The sequence below is a fragment of the Dreissena polymorpha genome, chromosome 1 (genome assembly GCF_020536995.1).
Source record: "Dreissena polymorpha isolate Duluth1 chromosome 1, UMN_Dpol_1.0, whole genome shotgun sequence".
Classification (NCBI taxonomy): Eukaryota; Metazoa; Mollusca; class Bivalvia; order Myida; family Dreissenidae; genus Dreissena; species Dreissena polymorpha.
The window spans coordinates 163,424,556-163,445,481 of NC_068355.1; the positions used below are offsets into that span (position 1 = coordinate 163,424,556).

Sequence of the window (20,926 nt, forward strand, 5' to 3'; positions counted from 1 at the left end):
TCTCAAGGTAAGTGATACATTCAAAGGTTAATCGATGTTGCCAACGCTCATTACCGAGGATTGAGAACAATTTTGACATTTAAAATATTAATGTAAATATGAATATAAATTTTTAAAATAAATACATGTACGAGCTTTTTACATAATATTTTTCCTCGAATGCATGCATTCAAAACGGTTTATTGCATTTTATATGTATTTACTATCTTTTATGAAAAACTTGTTATCCAATCGACGTTATTCTTTAACAATAAATATATATATATAATAGGTCTCGTAAACTAAACTACGGTTGTTAGAAGAATTATGACGATTTGTCCTGCTGCTGCTACTGCTGCTGCTATTTCTACTAATTATTATATAACCCCTTTTTCTATTGCTACTACTACTACTACTACAACTATTACAACAACTACTAGAAGAAGAAGAAGAAGAAGAAGAAGAAGAAAAAGAAGAAGAAGAAGAAGAAGAAGAAGAAGAAGAAGAAGAAGAAGAAGAGGAAGAAGAAGAGGAAGAAGAAGAAGAAGAAGAAGAAGAAGAAGAAGAAGAAGAAGAAGAAGAAATAACTCAAATTAAGATTACTATACACGAGACGCCACAACCGACCACAGGAATTCACTAACATGAAATGCACGACACCATAAAATCAGATTATGGGAACATGTGGGAGTTCTGTGGTAGAGTCGCGCCATTCGAGATTTACGATATACTTGTTGTTATACAGTCAAAGTGTAAAAAATAAGTGGAGAATTCTGATCGAGTAAAAACAAATAAAAATGAAATAAAATAACAATCCTCGTCATGACAAATGCAAAATCAAATATGATAATTTTCCGAATGCACTTGGATTGAGGATACGTAAATGCTACAATTGTGTATCATTTCAATATGATCTCTGACGCACACAGCGTAGGGTGGGTGCATTTCTAGATCGTACGATACAATATATGAAATTCCGTGAACATTACTGATATGTTATTCAGGTTATATTTTAACCCTTTTAATATGTTTGTGCTCAATGACTTTTACAATGTAAAATTTTACGGTTATATCGCTTTTAGCGAAATTATCGATCCGACGCAGATTAGTTTTGACTCGCTACGTGCAAAAATGAGTAGTATACCATATGCGACCAGCGTAGATCGAGACCATTCGCATTCGCGAAGTCTGATCAGGAGCGGCATTGTCGCGAAAGGTATCGCGGTCTTATAAGCGAAAATTGAAATAATGATACCTCATGAGATTATGTGGGTATGTTATAAGGTACTTTTTCGCATGACGCGGCTCATTTGTATGTACATTTTGTACATGGACTGCTAGCAGTTTCTTTGGAAGACTCCAGTATAGAACGACAGGTGTTTGTTCGCTTATTGTTTTTTAGAATTGGCGCATTTATATTACCTGCGTCGATTTTACTATCTACATACCCACTTATGTGATATTTCAATCAAATCATTAAGCTACGTGAATGCATGAACGTCACGGTAACGTTAACATTAACCACGCATTATTGAATCAAAAGTCACATTGGAGGTCAGGACGATTTCATGTGTCGCTTGGCTCTTGGAGAACATTGCGAACGAGTCCTATATGAGACCATCCGCCAGGCCCTGTTTAACAATTTGTGTGACTTCAGCCTAAGAACAAATAAAAATATTAAATTTGAGCTTCGATCTTGGAAAACGGATTATAATGCATGTGCATAACCGAAGATTAGACTTCCTTCCAACAAAAAATTCCATAAAAGCTGAAAGTTTCGCCCATGAAATGACTGTGTGGATTGCTCAGGCTACTCTGGGACGACACTCAACGGACATGCATTAAGCACCGTTTTTCCAGAGCGAGTCTCATTGTAGAAGTCGCGTTATGACGAGTCTCACTTGATATTTGTCACCTGTTATAATGTAATGTTTCATTCAGATAAGAAATGTTTGGCGGCATATGCTTTTTAGTCTGAATACACAGATATTCTGAAAATTGTTTTCTAGGCTTAAGTCTGTTATTTATTCTTAAGTCTTAAAGGAGTCCATGAATACGGGCCCAGGTCAAAACGACTTTAAATAAGTCAGCACATTCCTGTATGGTTCCCGAACCACGCCATACTGACTTATCTGACAACCCGATGTGCCGAGTACCATTATCTTATTAAACAAATAGATACTGCGCTGATAACTTGGATACCAGACAAAATAGTCACTAGGAAGATGCGTCTTTACAATATACGTTAGTGTGTGTTTGACATAACTGTATATAAGTATATTGAGGAACTAGACGATAACTTCATACATGCCGTCTAATTAAGAATGTTTGTTATTATACATTTGAACCGTATTCTTTGAAAAATGGTTTTAATGCATGTGCGTCAAATGTCGTCCCAGATTAGCCTGCGCAGTTTGCTCATGCCAATGAGGGACGACACTTTCCGCTTGTTTGATATTTTTCGTTTAAAGAAAGTATCTTCTTCGCAAAAAACCAGTTTATGCGGAAAGAATCGTCCCTGATTAGCCTGTTTGTAATGCGCAGGCTAATATGGGACGACACTTTACGCACATGCATTAAATCCGCTAGCGCGGCTTATTTGTAATTGCCATTTCCTTCGCCTTCACGATCGCCGCGCTACACTCCTGGAGTCTGGAGGCAAGGATAAGACGGGAGGACTTCTGTTCAGCCTCCTCCTGTCGGTTCAGTTTCCCTTGCAGAGTTCCGGCAATGAATTCCCCTCCCCCTTCACAAACCCGTCGTTGTTGGTGCGTCGATTCCCGCAAGATGTGTTCCGCTGTTCTGTCCGCTTCTCCACAGAGGCACTTTGGAGACGACACACGGTGTCATCTCGTGTACATGTGGAGGTTAAGTTAATTGTAATTATCCTTTACAACGAATTTCCGCTCATATTAAAAATAAAAATACCCTGTACTGATGTACAGTTTGCATGTTTATATAACTAGTATCTACATAAATGTATATATCGTCCCCAAATGAATGGATCGATATTAATGAACAATTTTCCAGATCTGAGCTTCTATGATTCCTAACAGAGCTCCGTCTTATTTTTGAACTCATTCCCGAAAATACGTCGCTCAGTGAAGTGCTATTATTAAAAAGTGTTGCATTCAACGCTTTTAATATACGTAGATTTGTTTATCAAATGTACATTGTGCGATACTAATCGTTTCCAAAATTAAGTTTCTTTTCGTACAAGAGTTCCAATTTTTTTCAAAACTTTTTCTCGGAGTAATTCTATAGCGCTTACAGCATTGTTTTCTTATTGGTACATCAACAACATAATATTGTAAAAAAATTAAACAATATAAAAACAGGCTATAAAATATATCCAACCTTAGAAATTACATAAACTTTTGTGGAAAAACGGGGCATTCAAACATCGAGCAATATAAAAATTTAATAATACATAAAAATGCTGTTAAATATATCCAACCTTAGTATTAACATACATAAACTGTTGTGGAGAATCAAAGTATTCAACATAAGTCTACAAATGTTGTACGAACCCTAATATCAACACGTGGTTTTATTTATTCTCGTTGAGTTCTTGCCGTTACTTATATCCCAATTAAGTCGTAAAAACTATGAAGCGAAACCGACGTTAAGATTTATAATTCAGAAAGTACTTTATGGATTATGAAGGATATTTATTTCAAATAAATTGAACCTCGCTCGGGGAAAAAGGCTCAATACAGGTGCGTAAAGTGTTGTCCCAGATCAGGGTCGACACTTTCCGCATAGACTTGATTTTCGAAAAATACCATAACAGCGAAAAGTGTCGTACCTTATTAGCCTGTGCGGACTAATCTGGAACGACACTTTACTCACACGCATTAAGCCTTGTTTCCCAATGTGGGGAATTTAATTCGTCAGGAAGCTTACATGAGCCGCGTGCTGAGAAAACTGGGCTTAATGCATGTGCGTAAAGTATTGTCCCACATTAGCCTGTGCAGTCCGCAAAGGCTAATTAGGGACGACACTTTCCGCTTTTTTGGTATTTTTAGTTTCAAGGAAGTCCCTCCTTACCAAAAATCAAGTTTATGCGGAAAGTGTCGTCCCTGATTAGCCTGTGCGGACTGCACAGGCTAATCTGGGTTGACACTTTACACACATGCATTTAGCCCATTTTTCTCAGAACAAGGCTCACGTGTATATGTCATTTCACAATTCATATAAAGCAATATCTGACCAAAGCGACATCAAATGCAACAAGCTCGCAATCTACATATTCCTTTAACATAAATGCAAAATGCATGATTTGAATATTTATGTACCGAAACGTACCACGAGACTTTTGCTCTACTTGTTGATATTTTCTTCTTTTTCGTCGTTTTTTTTTCAATCCTTACTTAAATAACATATACATTCAAAGATGAAAATCACCCGTAAATGTTCCCGAAAAAGTAAGATGTTAATTATTTGATAGTATTTACAACGTTCATACATACGTTGCATGGGTATACTTAAAAAAGAATTATAATTATAATGGTATAAGATAATTTAATAACTTAATTTCCATGAATGCTCTTTCACCCTTGCGAGGAGTAATGTTTAGTGACAGCATTTCAGTATATTTAGCCAGTTATGCTATTATTGTATACGCTATTTAAACGACAACATTTATTAAAGCAATAAAGCTTAAAATAAAGCTTCTAGCCAACAATATCGAATACATAAATACTTCTGGTTCATAGATGCTATAAAACGAGGAGAAACAACCGAGTGAGACGTCCGATTTTAAACGTACTTTTGACGACGGTTCATTTTTTTTAACCGTTTAACACGAATTTCTTTTTCATTAACGATATATCGTGTTTAAAATTAAAAAAAAAACATTTCAAAAGCGTTTTAGTCGCGATATTAGCACACCACAATAAAACTTTATATTCTGACGCGCGAATGTAACACTAAAGTTAATATTTTACGAATTCATAAATCACCAAAATAATCCGCTAATATACTCGTTATTGGGTGAAATCATCTTCGTACCAAAACATAAATCAACCAAGAGAAAAATAAATATAACAATGTTTGACATTTAAATAGCGAATGAACATTTCATCCGAGTATTAATGCCATAAAAACGATTCTCAATTTGTTTATGAAATGATAAAATTCTATTCAAATATATATGGAATGGTTCACAACATTAACGACTAGCGAACATTGGCCCCCTCCCCTCACTGATGCGGAAACATCTCGGCTTTCACTACACCCTTAAGATGATCGCAGATAGGACTTGGCAATAATTTATTACCTGTACCAAAAGTTTTCGTCTACATCATGTTAACATCTTAATTACAGATTGAGGGTGCGATTTTCAATCCACAGGTGTCTATGATGACTGCAAAGGGGGTGCGATAATGTCAGAAATCGTGGTTCGCCGAATCTCGCATCATTAAGCAATTTGTTATTAAGGAATGAAAACCGATCATTCTCGAAATCTTTTGTATGATTCCCACCGACTCAAGCTGTTGATGCAAATTCTGTAATTTCTTTTTTTTTTTGCAGTAATTTTTTGTGTGCAGGAAGATCATTAGAAACCAATCGAAATCCGTTTTATTTGATACCATCCTTTTGGTCAATATTAATATAGGCACACCGCGTTGATGAGGTAGTCATAGAAATAAGCAACACCAGAGAAGTGTTTATGTTTCTTATGCAAAAATATCAGCATTACGAATTATAAAGAATTGTCCAAACCCATCAAAATAATGATTTTATGATAAGCGTTGTTGATGTATGTTCTATTGTTTGTCTGAACAAGTACGTTTTTTTTTTGTTTTCTTTATCATTAATCGTTAAAATGTAGCTGTATACATACTGTAAATAGAGTCAGTAACGTGGAAACGTTCTTTTCCTAGTTATTTCGTTAAAGACACAGACACAAATACAAATAAAAATGTGGCAAGTATAATACAATAATACAGGGTAATAAGGGACGGCACTTTCCGGCTTAACAGGATTTGGGGTTAAAAGAGACTTCCTTCAAACAAAAACGTCCATACAAGCGGATATTGTCGTCCCAGATTAGCCGAAGCGGACATTGTCGTCCCTTATTAACCGAAGCAGACACTGTTGTCCCTGATTAGCCTTAGCGGAAAGTGTTTCCCATGATAAGCCTTAGAGGACAGTTTCGTCCCTGATTACCCTTAGCGGACAGTGTCGTACCTGATGAGCCTTAGCGGACAGTGTCGTCCCTGATTACCCTTAGCAGTCAGTGTCGTACCTGATTAGCCTTAGCGGACAGTGTCGTACCTGATTAGCCTAAGCGGACAGTGTAGTACCTGATTAGCCTTAGCGGACAGTGTCGTACCTGATTAGCCTTAGCGGACAGTTTCGTCCCTGATTACCCTTGGCGGACAGTGTCGTACCTCATTAGTCTCAGTGGACAGTGTCGTCCCTGATTAGCCTTAGCAGTCAGTGTCGTACCTGATTAGCCTTAGCGGACAGTGTCGTACCTGATTAGCCTAAGCGGACAGTGTCGTACCTGATTACCCTTAGCGGACAGTGTCGTCCCTGATTAGCCTTAGCGGACAGTGTCGTACCTGATTAGCCTTAGCGGACAGTTTCGTACCTGATTAGCCTTAGCGGACAGTGTCGTACCTGATTACCCTTAGCGGACAGTGTCGTACCTGATTAGCCTTAGCGGACAGTGTCGTCCCTGATTACCCTTAGCGGACAGTGTCGTACCTGATTAGCCTTAGCGGACAGTGTCGTCCCTGATTACCCTTAGCGGACAGTGTCGTACCTGATTAGCCTTAGCGGACAGTGTCGTACCTGATTAGCCTTAGCAGACAGTCTCGTCCCTGATTACCCTTAGCGGACAGTGTCGTACCTCATTAGTCTCAGCGGACAGTGTCGTCGCTAATTAGCCTTAGCGGACAGTGTCGTACCTGATTAGCCTTAGCGGACAGTGTCGTCCCCGATTAGCCTTAGCGGACAGTGTCGTCCCTGATTACCCTTAGCGGACAGTGTCGTCCCTGATTAGCCTTAGCGGACAGTGTCGTCCCTGATTAGCCTTAGCGGACAGTGTCGTACCTGATTAGCCTTAGCGGACAGTGTCTTCCCTGATTAGCCTTAGCGGACAGTGTCGTCCCTGATTAGCCTTAGCGGACAGTGTCGGACCTGATTAGCCTTAGCGGACAGTGTCGTACTTGATTAGCATAAGCGGACAGTGACCTCCCTTTTTAGCATTAGCGGACAGTGTCGTCCCTGATCAGCATGCGCGAACAGGACAGGCTTGTCTTAATTTACGAACATGAAATAAGGCCGGTTTTTAAATAGACCGACTGAAAACATTGTATCTTCGAAAAACCCTTAGAACATACAAAGTAAGTATTAACTTAAACTTCACTATGCGTTGTAACTGCAGAATATGTTGTCACGCATGAATCGAACTACGCTTAACTATATAAGTCGCGTTATGAGAAAACTGGGCATAATGCATGTGCATAATGCATGTGCGTAAAGTGTCGTCCCAACTTAGCCAGTCCGCATAAGCTAATAAGGGACGACCCATTCCGCTTAAACTAGATTTTCAGTAAAATAGGACTTCCTTTACACGAAAAATACCATTACAGCGGAAAGTGTCGTCCCTGATTAGCCTGTGCGGACTGCACATGCTAATCTGGGACGACACTTTACGCACATGCATTTTGCCCAATTTTCACAGAACAAGACACATAATTATTTACTGTACAAAGATTCATATTCATCGGCTCGATATTACGTGGTCTTTAAAATGGACATTTACGTGGACACGTAAAATTCGTGGCTTTCAGAGTTTGGGAAAAACGAGTACTTATCAGACCACAAAATCAACGTATTTGTCAATTATTTACATGTTAACAATTCCAAATCTAAAACGATGTAATCAATTTAAGTATATGCTGTTTATTGTATAATACGATCGTTTTATATCTATATATTCAAAGGACTCATAAATAATAACAAAATTAATTTCATTTGTCAGTTGAGACTGATATATGTGTATTACTTAGTTAACTGAGGCAGTCGACTCAACTACAGCCTAACTCATTCACAATTAAAACTGCATGATGAAATTTAAAATAAAATAAGTTTCAACATCATTTAGATACTGATCTACAATTAATTGCTGATTCATATCTCGTAAACACTCAATATCAAATGGAATGAAATACTCCATGTGTACGCGCACTGACTTGTTAAATTAATCATTTTTGGCAGATGATGAAACGCAAAGTACGTAAATTGCATTCATCATAATTGCCAAAAGATGTGACATTTAATATAAAGTTGTTTTTTAAACTTTAATTTAAATGAAAACCATATACAAAAACGACATCATGTGATATTTCTACATACGTATCAAGCGTTATTTCTTAATACATGTATTTGGTTTAAATAAATGATTATATACTAATATGACATGCAAATATACGCTCAGTATTTTTATATTTCTTGTAAGTTTCGTTGCAGGAAAATATTATTGCAATACTATTAAATAATTATAACAGAACACAATTATATTAAAATCATGTAATTTAAGTATAATATGATTCTTAAGATAAGTTAAGTATGCTAAATATATATGCTCTCACATATAGCAGAATTAGGTTCGGAAGTAAATAAAACCACAAACAATCAACTGAATTCACACTGATTAGTTTATGCTATGCGTTAGTGTGTTCTGTTTACATGATATATATTAACTACGCTGTCCTTGATGCATGAGCGTAAAGTATCGTGCCAGGTTGGCCCAGATTAGCCTGTGCTTTCCGCACAGACACATCTGGGACGACCCTTCCCGCTTTTATGGAATTCGTCGTTAAGAGGAAGTTTTTTTATAAACGAAAATCAAATTAGGCGGAAAGTGTAATCCCTGATTAGAATGTGCGGTCTGCGTAAACTAAGATGAGACGGCATTTTTAGGCAAATGCATTTAGCCTGTTTTATGACATTTTGTGACTCAATTTCGTTATTTCACTCATATGCAAAAGTAAAACTCGTCTAATACCGGTGTCAGGGTTAAAACGGTCCCATTTTGATTATTCCTACACGGGCTGTCATTCAATGTCAGGCGCAACACAAAGTGGCAGTGCTTATCACGTTGTCGTAACGTCAATTAACGTTCTTATCGGCGAAAATTTATGTACCCTTTAGATTGACTATCACACAAAATCAGACACTGATATCGAGTCGATCTTTTTCATTTTGTTAATTACTCACGGGCACGTCCCATTCAGTGTTTTGAAACATTGTTATAATAAGTAGTCATGTACAAAAATACTTATTGTATAGGAAGAGGTAAATTAAGTTTAAATACAGATTAGGTAAGTGGTAAACGCTTCGTGTTTCGAAAGCGCCGGCATGAATGAAATCAAATATTTAATTATCTGTTGGAGACATTTTAGGTGAAACATGTACACCACTCAAAAGATTGTGAATAGTCAGTGTAAACGACGGAGCATAAAAACAATTGAATTACTTATACCTTGATCAAAAGTTCCCTAACTCGGGATCCATTTTTATAACGAACATTTCTTTGAAAAATATATATCGTAATTGTTCAAATTCTAATTGTGCATGATGCGTTGCGAATAACGCAATAACAGGATTTTATGCTGCATAATTATGATTTAAATTAAAGAAGTGGAAGTAAGTTGTTTTATTTTCGTTTATGAAGGCGATAAACGTCGTGTCTGACTGAACTGCGGAGTGAAAATTCTCGATCAAAATTAATGCATTTTCACATAGAAATATCACTCCATAATTAAGATTTAACTGCTCGCATCCATTATTCATTTAATCACCATTAACCATTTGTAACATCGCGCGGGTCCCCATATAAACTACGCAAGTTTATAACCAAATACCGATCATTCTATAAGTTTAATATATTATGACAAATTGCTAGGTGTATATAAGTCTAGTGTCACATTTTTTGTTAGAACGCATGTATTGCTTGACTGGAAACGAGAAGAAAACAATAATAGACATTTGAGTAGGAACAAGTACACTTTGTAAATTGATATATCGGCGAAATATATATCGTTCGTTTATAGTAATGAGATTTGCCAATATGTGTGAGAACATGTATTCGCGGACATGTAAAGAAAATTGTCATTAAATCACGGCAAATTACGGTTTTGGATGCCGTTCATTATTACCGTTATGTACCTTAAACAATAAATGGTAGCATAATGAGTGTGTTGTTGTTGTTGTTACTGCTATTGCTGCTGCTACTGATGTTGATAATGATAACAACGACTATGAGGCAAATTAGGTCGGTCTGATGGTTCAATGTGACGTTGTTGCTGCTGATGTTTGTTTTGTTGCTGCTGCTTCTGCTGCTGATGATGATTATGGCGACGATGATTCGAATATTCATTGCGGAAATGGTTTTAATAGTGAATCTGTTGGTACTTATGCGTATGTATTGTGAAGTTGCTGATATCGATGATTATAATAAACTTATTGGAGATAATTACTGTCAATGATAAAGCAGTTATTTAATAGCAAAACCTGTGGTTTAAAGAGCTCATTCTTCAGATAAATAAAACACACAAAAAGCATAAACATCGCTGTCATCAATAAAATAAGTTATTTAAAGTTTCAAATATACCGCTATGCATCACTGTAAACTGTAAAAGAACGCTGGATTCTGACACTTTTATTTGCTAGAAAACAAATTCGTTGAATGCAATTCATAAACAGACTTTCGCATTATCATCTCGCAGTTCGCACTGTGCACGATGAAACACTGATGTGAGCAACGTACTGCCCCATGATGAATGATAGTAAAATTGAATTGTGAATAAATATTTTCCACGATATTTTTTTACAGAGATAATGATAACAATGTATTTTAAGTGATCGCAGTTTATGGCGCATACAAATAATATAAACGTAAACATCCAAGTGTTGTTTTTTTAAATTCCAGTTTCGTATTTGTCAGAAAATATATAATGTTTCATAAAAACGTATTTTAAGAAGGAAGAAATTTAGATTCGGGGTTAAAAACAGATATTTCAAAGAAAAGATGCCCACTCCAAAATAAATATTTTTTTTAAATGGGTACAAGATCGGTTATTTATTAGTGTCGCATAAAGTAAATATATACGAAACAATGAATAAGAAAACCGATCATTCCGCTTAAAGGACTCCATAATTTTATTTACCGATTGTTATAAAAAGATCAACTACCATAGAAAGAATTTTAAAGAGTAACTGAATCAAGCCAACAAATATACAAGACAAAAAGTCACAGAAAGCAACCGACATTCCCGTGGGTTGAAATGGTACATCATAGTTGCGGGCATGTTGAAAGAGCCAAATGCCAGGCAAAGGGTAGACTAGGACACAGAGATTGACAATTGCTTATCATATTCTTATCGATTTGGGCCGTGCAGGCCCGTGCTCTGTGAAAAGGGGGTTTAATGCATGTGCTTAAAATGTCGTCCCAGATTAACTTGTGCAGCCCACACAGGCTAATCAGGGACGACACTTTCCGATTATATATTTTCTGTATAAAGAAAGTCTCTGCTTAACAAAAATCCAGTTTAGGCGGTGAAAACATCATTTTTAATGAAAAAAAATAAAAGTTAAATGAAATAAATATCATGGATATGCACTAATGAATATCATAGCCACACGCTAACCACCTGTGGATTAGCCCGTGAAATCCGCGAAGGCTAATCAGTGACGAAACTTTCCGCGTACATGTAATTTTACGTTTAAAGGAAGTCTATTTTAAACAAAAATGCAAAGTCTGACTGCTGAGGCTAATAGTGGACACACTTTGCGCATATGCATTTAGGTTACACTATACTAACTTATTGAGATGTGCAATCCTATACTCTATAAAAATCGTCTCTATTTCCTTAAAGCCATGTTGTCAGTTAATGACACTTAATTTGATATTCTTTTCTCGATCGGTGTTTAGGGAAAGAACTGATGTTTAACAAGAAATCAATGTAACTGGCGCGAAGGCAGGTAACACTCAATTAAAACGTAGCCGAAAAAAAATTAAACAACATTGATTCATGTCATATCCTTTCTTACATACTGCATGAATTACATTTTTTGTTATTAAATGCATTAAGCTTAGAATTTAAATAGAAAAATAGTTGGGGGGGGGGGGGGCAGGCATAACGTGCAATTGTTTACTTTATTTTTTACTTAAGTTTAAGATTTTACGTTAAATTACATACAATTTAAATACTATAGTGTGACCATAAGTCTGGTTATCACAGAAAGAGGCTTATTTGCTTATTTACTACCAGCTATTTGGTGACTTAAATATAGCCTGAACGTCATGTTCTCCATTCGATTGTCTGAACAGAATTTCGCTCCATTGTGATAATATCTAAAATTAAATGAAGTTCTCTTTTACAGAATCAAATCCATCGTACCCGTGGACATGTCTTACTTAAAGTTTAAATCTTCGGACAACCTGTTATGCAAAATAAATTTAATGGTACAGATCGCGCTTAAATGTTTTGCTTATTGAGTCATTTATCACCAAAAGAATTTTATGCCACAAAATATCAGTGTACGTTAGTTGTAATTTTATGTAAAATACTAAATATATTCAAATACTTAACAAACTTAATTCTGGTAAATGTGCTGCCCTATTAATTGTTTGGAATTTACCAAGTTCCCTCTGAATCCCATTTCCTATTATTACATTTTAAATGCATCTTATAAAACGTAAAATGTATGTGGTAGCGATGAAAAGATTGGATAATCATACCGGAAACAAATCTTAAACAAACATGAATATTAAGAATATTTTTTAATTTAAAAATGTAACATAATGGTCCCGTTTTTGTACATTCTCGCATGCCAGCGTATTCGGCAATCTTCCTGCTTTATGAACAACACATTATTTCAAACGTACATATTAATCACCGGCCCAAAATGCAGCTACGCTTAGAGCTGCGAGTTAGATATTTCCTGACAAATTTTCTGTAAACGTGTGCATCGTCAAATAGACACAATCTTCTAAAATAAAAGTTTTTTTCCGAATAAGAGAGTGACAAAACGTAAAGTGTAATCATACGTTTTGCATAATTGTATTTTGTAAACAAATAGCGTTCCATATATGAGTCGTGTTCTGAGAAAACTGTGCATAATGCATGTGCGTAAAGTGTCGTCCCAGTACGGACTGCACAGGCTAATCAGGGACGACACTTTTCGCTTTAATGACATTTTTCGTTTAAACAAAGCCTCTTCTTAGCAAAAATCCAATTTAGGCGGAAAGTGCATTATGCCCAGAACGCGACTCATATAATCAGCGACTTGAGTTAATATAGTTATAGAGCCAAATAAACAACGTTTTGGAAAAAGTTATGGGTTGTTTATTTAAGTATATATATTTTACCAAGCAACATTACGATAATTTATATGTGTAAGAAGTGCAAAGAATTATACACATATAACCATTATAATGTAAAGTGCATAAAGTATCGAAAACGTTATTTGCATAACATAAAATGAAGTAACGACACTTTGTTTTATTTCCAAAACCGGTTACATAAAAAATGTAAGACAGCTCTGTTTAGAGGGAATTAACCGACTTTAGGCAAAAGGTTCATTGGCTCATTTAGTATGTTAAAAGTTAAATACATATCTGACAAAATAGGATAACATAAACGTGTATATGGAAATTTGCGCTGCATACTGCAAATTGCATTTCAATTGTATATTGACATTTCGCACTTGATTTTGACTTGAAAACCTCGTTTACTTTGATCCAATATGACATCTCATTAGAGCCTAGCATGCGAAAATAGGTCTTAATCCACGTGCGATCAGCGTAGCTCCAGACCAGCATGCGCGCATTCTGATCATGGGTTGCATTGTCCGCAAATTAGAAAAACGAAACATTGCGTGACTGCGCGGTTGCATAGGCAGGTCAGCAGCTACGCTGACCGATTCTGACGTAAGACCCGTTTTCGCATATTGCGGCTCTTTACATGCTAGGTGACGATATCTTTAACAGTTTTAAGACGCCTTTTCTTACTTAAACCTAGATACTTCCGGAAAACATTGCGTCACAACTGTACGCGATCTACAAACAGGAAGCGTAGCGGTTTTTTTTTCGTGCCACATCCACATTGTTGATCCATGCGTTTAGTCGATTGAAAGCATTAATGGCTGCGGGTCTCGAAACATTACATTCGTGCACGAAGACAGGAGTTTTAAAATAATGATCAAAGAGAGAGAGAGAGAGAGAGAGAGAGAGAGAGAGAGAGAGAGAGAGAGAGAGAGAGAGAGAGAGAGAGAGAGAGAGAGAAGAGAGAGAGGAGAGAGAGAGAGAGAGAGAGAGAGAGAGAGAGAGAGAGAGGAGAGAGAGAGAGAGAGAGAGAGAGAGAGAGAGAGAGAGAGAGAGAGAGAGAGAGAGAGAGAGAGAGAGAGAGAGAGAGAGAGAGAGAGAGAGAGAGAGAGAAAACGGTAAAGTGACACGATACATTTAAACATTATCAATTCAAATTAAATAATTAATACTTCAAATAATTAATAACTCTATCCATTAAATCATATTTATGGAAAAAATGCCGGCATATTGACACGATGCCATCAGCTTCCGTACCGTGCACCTGTGCAGACATAAGACAGGATGGGACCTTTAAAAGGGTTGGGAAACCATGGGGTGGCGAATCGGTATCCTTATATCGGTCGGAAGCTGAGGGGGTCGGGATAACGAGAGGTTGAAGTTTTAAACACTTAAGAGTACTTACAATAAGTTTCCATACACGAAAAAGAGCAGGAAGATGAGGCCCGTCAGGATCTGGGAGGGTCGACTAGCGCCCATGTCGCCCAGCCATCAGCTTCCGGTCTGGACCCGAGCGGGGCGGAACCGCAAACGCATTGGAGATAATCCGAAATACTGCTTTGAATAAATACGCCTTTTTGCGTGGGAACTTTTTTTGTCCGGAATCGTACTCAACAAAAAGATTCCTGTTTATATGTATTTATCCTTAACTGTTTGCCTTCCTAAGTATTGAAATAACGCCAAGTTTTCGACGACGTGTATTTGTTGGTATGGTAAATAGTTATGTAATGTCAAACTAATTCGATTTTGTTTTGATGTACAGCTTTCCAAGAATAATACACGGAAAATGAACAACTTACTGTTAAAAATTGGGGCTTGTTCTTCTGTTATGAAGTACCGTAGATCGAAACTCAAACTTTGCACGTGTTCTTAATTCATACAAAGTTGTTTTAATTTCCTTTGGTAGTTTACAAAGATTTTGAATGGGTTTTCTTTTACTTTTTATGTTTTAAATTTTGATACGAACATAAAGTGTGACATTAAACTTCTTTATTGACGCACTTTGTCTCATTATGTTTATTGCATTATATATATGTATGTAGTTGTGTACATGTAATTCAACTTCACCGTGTCTGCAGTGTTAAATCCATTTGTTTCTTATTAAAATGTCTCGACATAAACGTCTCATTTATTCAAAAAATATTCAGACCAATAAATAATTGATCATCACAAATCCAGACGAACAACTTAATATTCGCTGCCGATTTAACATTCCATTGCACTGTTTTGTAGCCTATTAAAACAGCAAACTGCGAATACATACAAATAATCTTAACCTTTTATTACTTGTAATACCGAAACACAAATCGGTCCACGCTAATTAGTATTCTCTAATACCACACTTTGGACCTGATTTATTCCCTTTAAACACAACTATTCCAGCCCTTCAAAAATATGTTTATCAAGTAATTAATTATCTCATTAACGCAATTACATAAACGCACTTTTATTGCTTCTTCACTAATCTTTTTTCAAACGCGGCTGTCAAATCCGTACTCAATCGCTCCACGCGCGACACCGATATAGCTGACGACGTATTCAATACAAATACATTTACCGGTGTCAATCACCACTAGAGTGGTGTCAATTGCCTTTAGGCCACACCCACAGGTGGGCGGACCTATTGATACCTGAATATATTCGCTATCTCTGAAAATACATTTTGTCATACCTAGGTTATGCATCTATTTTTCCCTGTGCGCCAAAAATCGAATTAAGGAATCATAGACAACTAGAATTAATTCAATTTGATAACTTCTTCATTATAGTATAAAGTAATTAAACCAATGGAACCATTAAAAATAAAAAAGAATAAACATTTTCAAACATAGAATTTAAATGAACATAATATGGTTTAAAGAACATGAGCAAGTGTAAAAATTCACGTTGTTTTTTTTTTTACTTAATTGTAATACTTTGACATTGAAAATAAGTTGAATTTGATAGGCTCTTCCTTTACATGCCTACAAGAGCATTTATTGACAAACAAATAAAAACTCAAAATGTGGTACTTTTTTTAGCTGATTACCATATCACGAGTCTAGTGATAAGGACACAACGATGTTATATCGGTCCACATGGGAAAGACAGATAATATATGTTTCCCCTGGTATAACTAATATCAGGCCCATACTCACTTATTTGTAAGGTTATTAAATTTCTAGGATTGCAAAACAGTTTTTTGTCCTCGTTCTGGGAAACCGGCTCTTAATGCATGTGCGTAAAGTGCATTGCCAGATTAGCCTGTTCAGTCCGCACAAGCTATTCAGGGACGATACTTGCCGCTTTTATGGTATTGTTCGTTTACAGGAAATCTCTTTCTAGTGAAAATTAAGTTTAGGAGAAAAGTGTCGTCCCTGATTAGCATGTGCGGACTCTACAGCTTTATTTAGGTCGACACTTTACGCACATGCATTTAACCCCGTTTTCCAATAGCCTAATTTATTTGGATGTAGATTATTTTTTTAAATAACGTTAGCAAAAATTAAGCTCAACACCTCCACAGCTGACATATGATTATCTAGTTAAACATATGAGCCTCGCACTGTAAAAACGGTTTAAATGTATGTGCATTAAGTGTCGTCTCAGATCAGCCTGTGCAGTCCGCACAGGCTAATCAAGGAAGACACTTTCCGCATAAACTAGATTTTTTTCTAAGAAGATACTTTTTTCGACAAAAAATATCGTACAAGCGGAACGTGTCATGCTTGATTAGCCTGTGCGGACTGTACAGGCTAATCTGGGACAACACTTTACGCACATGCAATAAACTCCGTTTTCTGAGAGCGTGGTTCATATAAATGTACCATAACAACTTCATTTTCTCAGACAATTACAAGACTGTCGCTTTAAATCGCGCAACAAGACGATTGTTTATTACGCCGCTTATGATATTTCATTTCACACAAACCAGTGTAATTTATCAGCCCAGCAGATATAGTTGATGCCGATGTGCAGGACTCGAGTCGCGAGATGAGTTATGTAACCTTCATACAAACGCCATAACTTGACATGTGATGTCATGCGCTTTACGAAATAAGCATGTTTCTAATCGTACTGTCTCCAAAATAAGAATAAAAAACTTTTACCAGAGCTTCGTAAAGGAAAACGAGAAATTGAAATGTATATTTATACACATCTTGCAAATTCTTAAATATTTACACACACACACACCTCCTAAATTCATATTCAATTGTACACATCTTGTATATTTTCAATCACGCGTCATTTGCCAATACAGATTGGCACACATCTCGCTCATTCATTCACACACTTTGCGCAAATTCATTATTTATAACATTCACACAGATGTCGCAAATTCATATGCATTTACACAGACCTCGCACATTCATAAATTATACATTTACAAAAACGTCGCACATTCATATACATGCACACACACATCGCAAATTCATATATAATTACACACACTTCACAAATCCATATATATTTACTTAAACATCGCACATTCATACACATTTTCTCACTTCTCGCAAATTGATAAACATTAACGTTTGCACACACTTCTCAAATCATGCATGTCAAAAAGCTCCTAAAATTATTCACAGTAAGTTATAGTTTAAATCTATTTATTTCAGCTCGATTGCATAGAATGCGAAGGCTTATGTGAAACGCTCTCAAGTCCGTTTTCTGGGCCTAGAACCAGTACTTGGTGTTTCTTGGGGAGATCTAGAGATCCACAGTGGGGATCGAACCCGTGAACCCCCCCCCCCCCCGGTCGCTAGGCGGACATCATGTCCACAACGCCACAATGACCTTATTTTACAGAAGTTTTATTTGAGTAAATTTTACAAAACTTTCAATTTTTTATACAGTATACTCCTCGCAAATCAATATACAATTTCATAAATCGCACAAATTAATTTTTATTAACGAATACCAAACGCATGACACTAGAATTCATTAGCGCACAAGGTACTTAGTATACTTACCACCAACGAGTCCTCTGTTAAGCCACACACAAATTGATCAGTTGTACGTTAGACACAATTTTGCCCCAAAAGTAACGAAATAAAGCTGAGAACAAAATTAATACAGTTTTATTAGATTTGCGATATAATCATATGAGAGCGCAAGGCGCTGAATAATACAACGCATACATACATATTTGTTCATTAGTTTTCTATACTTGCCGTATTTGCCTTATTAAATTCTGCCATTTTGTACTTTTTACAGGGAAACAAAAATACACAGCTATTGTCCTTTAACATGTCAGAGTAGCAAAATGAGTAGAAAACACCGGGTGCAGTGCAAAATGGAGCATGCGGACGCCTGTGCAGTCCGCACAAGCTAATCAGGGACGACACTTTCCGCCTAAATTGATTTTCGTCAAGAAGAGTTCTTCTTCAAACAAAAATACATAAGGCGAAAAGTGTCGACCCTGACTAGCCTGTGCGGACTGCACAGGTTAATAAGGGGACAATACTTTACGCATATGCATTAAACACCCTTTTCACAGAGCGATACTCAAATCCATACGCATTTGTCAGATTTGTGAGCCAATAACGTTGATGCAGGGCACAGAATCCCGAAGTCTGCTTTTAGAACCAAGGGGGTCAAATCTGATCAAGTCCAGTCTCATCGCTGTTAGCAGCACCATATTACGTGCGCAATTTCAAATGCGACACCACCAATCACTTGGCCAACATATACCTACATTAATACCGTCCTTTTAGGTACCTTATATTGATAGACACAAAGGAATCGTCGGTTTATGTGTTGCTATGTGGTGACCCCCATAAATGAAAGAATACGAGAAATGCCACACCCATTGGTTAACAACTTAAAACAGTTTTCCCAAACACTTAATGAGCTAAACAACTCTAAACGCAGCCTTTTCTATCACCGGAAGAGAGTGACTTCATCAAACCTTAACTTCGAAGCAATACATTACGACAGGGGTGCAGCTGAATTACATTTTACATTTTACACCAACTTCAACGACATGCGTCGGCCGGTTCTGCAGTTCTTACACATGTACAGCTATAAAATATGGATGTCGTTCGATTTTAATTATGGTGTTAAACCTTATCAACATAATCATCGAGACTCCATGTTAAAAATAGACACTGAAGTGAAAACATTGTTAGAGACTACTTATTCATAATAAAATCCACATCACAGGATTATGGCGAACGTCTTTAACATGTCTTAATAATCAAAAGAAGCTGAAATTAAAGTTGTCTGAAGAAGTCTAAATGCATGTGCGTAAAGTGTCGTCCCAGATTAGCCTGTGCAGTCCTCAAAGGCTAATTAGGGACGACAATTTCCGCCTGGACTGGATTTTCGTGTAGAAGAGACTTCCTTTGAACGAACATTCGTTGAAAGAGAAAAGTGTCGTCCCTAATTGGCTTGTATGGACTGTAAGCACAGACATAAAGCCCCCTTGTCCCAGAGCGAGGCTCATATTTATCAACCTGAGATAAAGAGAATAACAGGTTACTGTCCCATCGTTTTGTAATATATCAGGCGAGGCTAAGAATAATATAACGGCGAGGCTTGCCGAGCAGTTATTTTATTCGTGCCGAGCCTGATATATTACAAAATGATGGGACAGTAACCTGTTTTTCTGTTTATCATACCACATTTTCCTAAAAATCTGCAAAACAATTCATTTGTTATATTTAAATTGTACGGATCCCCGCTGATTTTGCTGATCCGGCTCTTACACGTTGACATACATGTAGCAACGACGTTCGAAAAGACGATACAAATAATCGCTTATTTTAAACATCGTATAGAGAAAAAAGTTGTTTGCACTACGAATGGGAAGAGTACATCCGCTTTAATTATACACGTCTTGAATTGGAGATCAGGAATGGACTGCAGCGACAAATTTAATCGAAGAACACACATCACCGAATAGTTTGGAGACGCCATTTTGGAGATGTGTATTAAAATTGACATTTTGATGATGGTGTCAATATTGACATAAGCGTGTTAAATTGTTTGTTTAAGTAGTTAAGGATTACCATACAGTTGCAATGACTATATCGATATTTAAGATGTATTGTCCCATTGATGACGTCATTTAACTTCTGTAGTGCGGGCTGATGTAATTTTTAAAAAATAAACGTTTTTGTGATGTATGACTTTAAACTAGAATGAAATATGTACGTTCTTGGTATCAAATTGTTTGTTTTGTTGAACCTGATTCATGTTGATAGAAATAGTTGACTTTATTGCAAATCCCACGTAACTCCAAACATTGACTGATATAAGAAATTCCTGTTAACCATGATATAAAAATATATCAGGCAACGTTATATCAGGCAGATATCAATGCGGTGGTATGACAAAAGTGAATTTGAGCCTCGGACCGACCGCATCATTTGTGCAGGAGTTCATCAAAAAGTCAAGCGATCAAAAAATGTATAAGTTTGTGTGGCATTGAAAAGTATTTCAAGTACATTCATTTATTTTCGTTTTATATTTGTATAAATAGTTTTGCTTGCATACTTCCGCCGTATTGTAAAAAAGCAATTTCAATCTATTAATTGTTCATGAAGTTCTATAATACAATGAAAGCGGAGCAGTTTGTATAAGCTCCTCAATCCGGAAATAAGACATAAAACTAAG

The 20,926-nt window shown here is 36.6% G+C and overlaps 1 protein-coding gene across 4 annotated transcripts in view; it reads right to left on the reverse strand.

Annotated features, from left to right (window-relative positions):
* LOC127858808 (protein Wnt-7b-like) overlaps positions 1-20,926 on the reverse strand; it is a gene marked incomplete at its 3' end in the record, with an annotated part of 73,325 nt that overhangs the window by 12,803 nt on the left and 39,596 nt on the right. Inside the window, 1 exon segment of one of the 4 annotated variants that reach the window (XM_052396111.1) lies at positions 14,733-15,855. Within the exon segment in view, the coding sequence (XP_052252071.1) occupies positions 14,733-14,806 (74 nt within the window). 4 annotated transcript variants of the gene reach the window in all.